This window comes from Glandiceps talaboti, chromosome 13 (genome assembly GCF_964340395.1).
Source record: "Glandiceps talaboti chromosome 13, keGlaTala1.1, whole genome shotgun sequence".
NCBI classification, from domain to species: domain Eukaryota; kingdom Metazoa; phylum Hemichordata; class Enteropneusta; family Spengelidae; genus Glandiceps; species Glandiceps talaboti.
The window spans coordinates 20358977-20361739 of record NC_135561.1 but is presented as its reverse complement, the minus strand read 5'-3'; the positions used below and the strand labels follow the sequence as shown (position 1 = coordinate 20361739).

The window sequence follows — 2763 nt, the reverse complement described above, 5'->3', positions numbered from 1 at the left end:
TTTTATGAATTAAATATCCAAAATAAATACCCATTTATTATCCATATGGCCACTTATTAAAGATCCTTGTCAGCTTAGGATTAATAGTTTGGTTAGGACAACCGTTGTCAGACAGCGTTATAAAAAAAGTTTGTACTGAACATATGAATTTTTCTATTTAGTCCAATACTAATTAGATAGGATTTATGCAAGAAACCTAGAAATGAATCCTGGGTCTAGACATATCAATCCAAAATTAATGTCTGTGTATTTAGATATGTAAAACAGAAAACAAATTTCAAATGAAATGATGATTTAGTTAGATTGCTGAGTGTTGAATAGGTCAGAACAAAAATGTAGAGATAAGATGATAGCTATTTTTGCATTGGTACATGGTCAATCAGCTGTTTTTGGCATGGTAACAAACCTAGATTTTGATGAACACTGCCCTCACAGGCAGCATGAATAACTAACTGGTCAAAGATTACTGCTTGGCCTCCATACAGGTCAAGAAACTTTTAAAGAAGCATACACATTTAATTTGCACTTTTGCAGATGATATTTTATTGAGTTTTTCATATTTTTGGTAGACCTCAAAACCTGATTTGATGACAAAACCAAATGTTTGTGTTACCCTAAATACATGTAATATTTGATGCATTTAATTCTAGTCCCAGGTGTATATAACCACAGTAACAATGGGACATTTGGTAAATGTGCATAGATTTCAATACCTTTATCATCGTTTTCAGTATTTTTGCTAAGTTGAGAAACCTTGGTGATAGAGAGAGAGAGGAAAAAGTGACAAAACTGGCAGATTTTCCTGTATATATACTGTGTACTATAATTTTGTATGGGAACCCATGTAAAATATATTGCAACTTAGGAACTAGGGAACTTTAGTAGATTTAAGCCACCTATCACTGTTAACAAAAACTTTGGTGGGAGCTGTGTTAGATTTTACATACTTACCGCAAAAAACCTTGATTTTTGGTGAAATTAACTCTGGTAAATTGGAAACTCAGATTTTCCTATTTATTATTGTTTAAAGAGTATCTAAAAATCTATATAGTATATCTTATATTCCGTGTTTTTCTTTTCAGACTGTGAGGGCGTTTCTACCTAGTATGCTTGATCACAACCATGGTCATATTGTTACCATGGCATCAATGGCTGGTAAACATGGTGTTGCTAAATTAGTTGATTATACAGCATCTAAGTATGCAGCTGTTGGATTTACAGAAGCTTTAACCAATGAAATCAAAGAACAGAACAAAGATGGAATAAAAACAACAACTGTGTGTCCTTTGTTTGTCGACACAGGAATGACTAAATATCCAAGATTGAGGTGAGAGATATTGTTGTGGTACCCAATACATTTGTTCATTCCGTCAAGTGTGACTGGAACTCTTAGGTCTCAAGTATTTTCCAGCTGAATGAAGGGATTTATTCCGGAATAATGTACTTATACCACCGCAAGCATAATTATGAAAAACTGGGAAAAATAATGGCGATTTGGAATGTTTTGATTTACATTTTGAGCACAGTAGAACCAGTAATGTAGAAACAGGTTCTGCAGATGTAAAACAACCAGGGTATATTCTCCATATTTTCTGTTGAAAGACAATAACTTGACTTGTGCATGGTATAATTAGATATTGTAACCAATATTTTTCTTCATACAGCAAACACGAGTCAAAGATGAAACAGTGAATGAAGAAAAAATACTTGGGAACAATAAAATTATATCTGTACATAATTTATGCAATATTGGGAAGAGGAATGATGACTCTTAACATTTTTGACTCGTATTACAAGCATCATAGAACAAATGATAGAGGCACACGTTGTCGTGACAACGATCAGGGTATAAATCACTTACTGTTCAAATGTGTTCAAGTTGACTTGTGTGTGTGTGATACAATGTGAAATGTTAACACTGATTTGTAAGAAAATGGAGAATGATGTATAATTTGATAGCTGTTTCATTTTTATAGTACATAACTTGTTTTTTGTGTTCATTGTTTTATTTTCAGATTTCCAAAACTTAGCCCAGTCATGGAACCTGAGTATGTTGCTGCTGAAATTATTGATGGTGTGTTGAGAAACAAAGAAGAATTACTTATTCCTAGCAGTCTCAGATTTACCTTGTCCTTAAAAAATCCGTAAGTTGACCACACTCTTTACTTGCACTGTTTATTAACCATTCATGTAATGTAGAACTGAAACTGACTGACACCATGTGTGAAACTGACACAGACAGACATATACAAAACCAAGAAATGCCTGCAAATGAAAAAGCTCATTCACTCAAAGTGACAGACAGGCAGACAGACAGCGACAGACAGACTGACAGACAGACAGACAGACTGACAGACTTACAGACAGACAGACAGACTGACAGACTGACAGACAGACTGACACAGTGAGACTGACAGACAGACAGACAGACTGACAGACACACAGACAGACAGACTGACAGACAGACAGAGAGACATACACACACAGACACTCGCTCACTCACTATGATCTAAATAACTCATTCCATTGTTTGTTTCACAGATTTATACCAAGGAAAGTGGCTCACCTATTTCATGACTTTTTTGGAGCTGGTATTTATGCCCAAGATAAGGGGCCTGATGAAGACAAGGACAAAGATGCCTGAATTTACAAAGGAAGACTTACTCCTTGAAATTACCAGTACTATTGTTGAGAGCCTGTACAAAAAACACAGCCGATAATCAGGCCAAATAAAAAAAGTGTGTTTCCAATAACCCGACCGAC

General features: G+C 35.0%; 1 protein-coding gene across 1 annotated transcript in view; it reads left to right on the top strand.

Annotated features, from left to right (window-relative positions):
* LOC144445082 (17-beta-hydroxysteroid dehydrogenase 13-like) overlaps positions 1-2763 on the top strand; it is a 5547-nt gene extending 2784 nt beyond the window's left edge. Inside the window, exons 2-4 of the mRNA XM_078134633.1 lie at positions 1083-1327; positions 2016-2144; positions 2542-2763. Of these exons, the coding sequence (XP_077990759.1) occupies positions 1083-1327; positions 2016-2144; positions 2542-2644 (477 nt within the window). The 3' untranslated portion in view covers positions 2645-2763. The remainder of the gene's footprint in view (positions 1-1082; positions 1328-2015; positions 2145-2541) is intronic.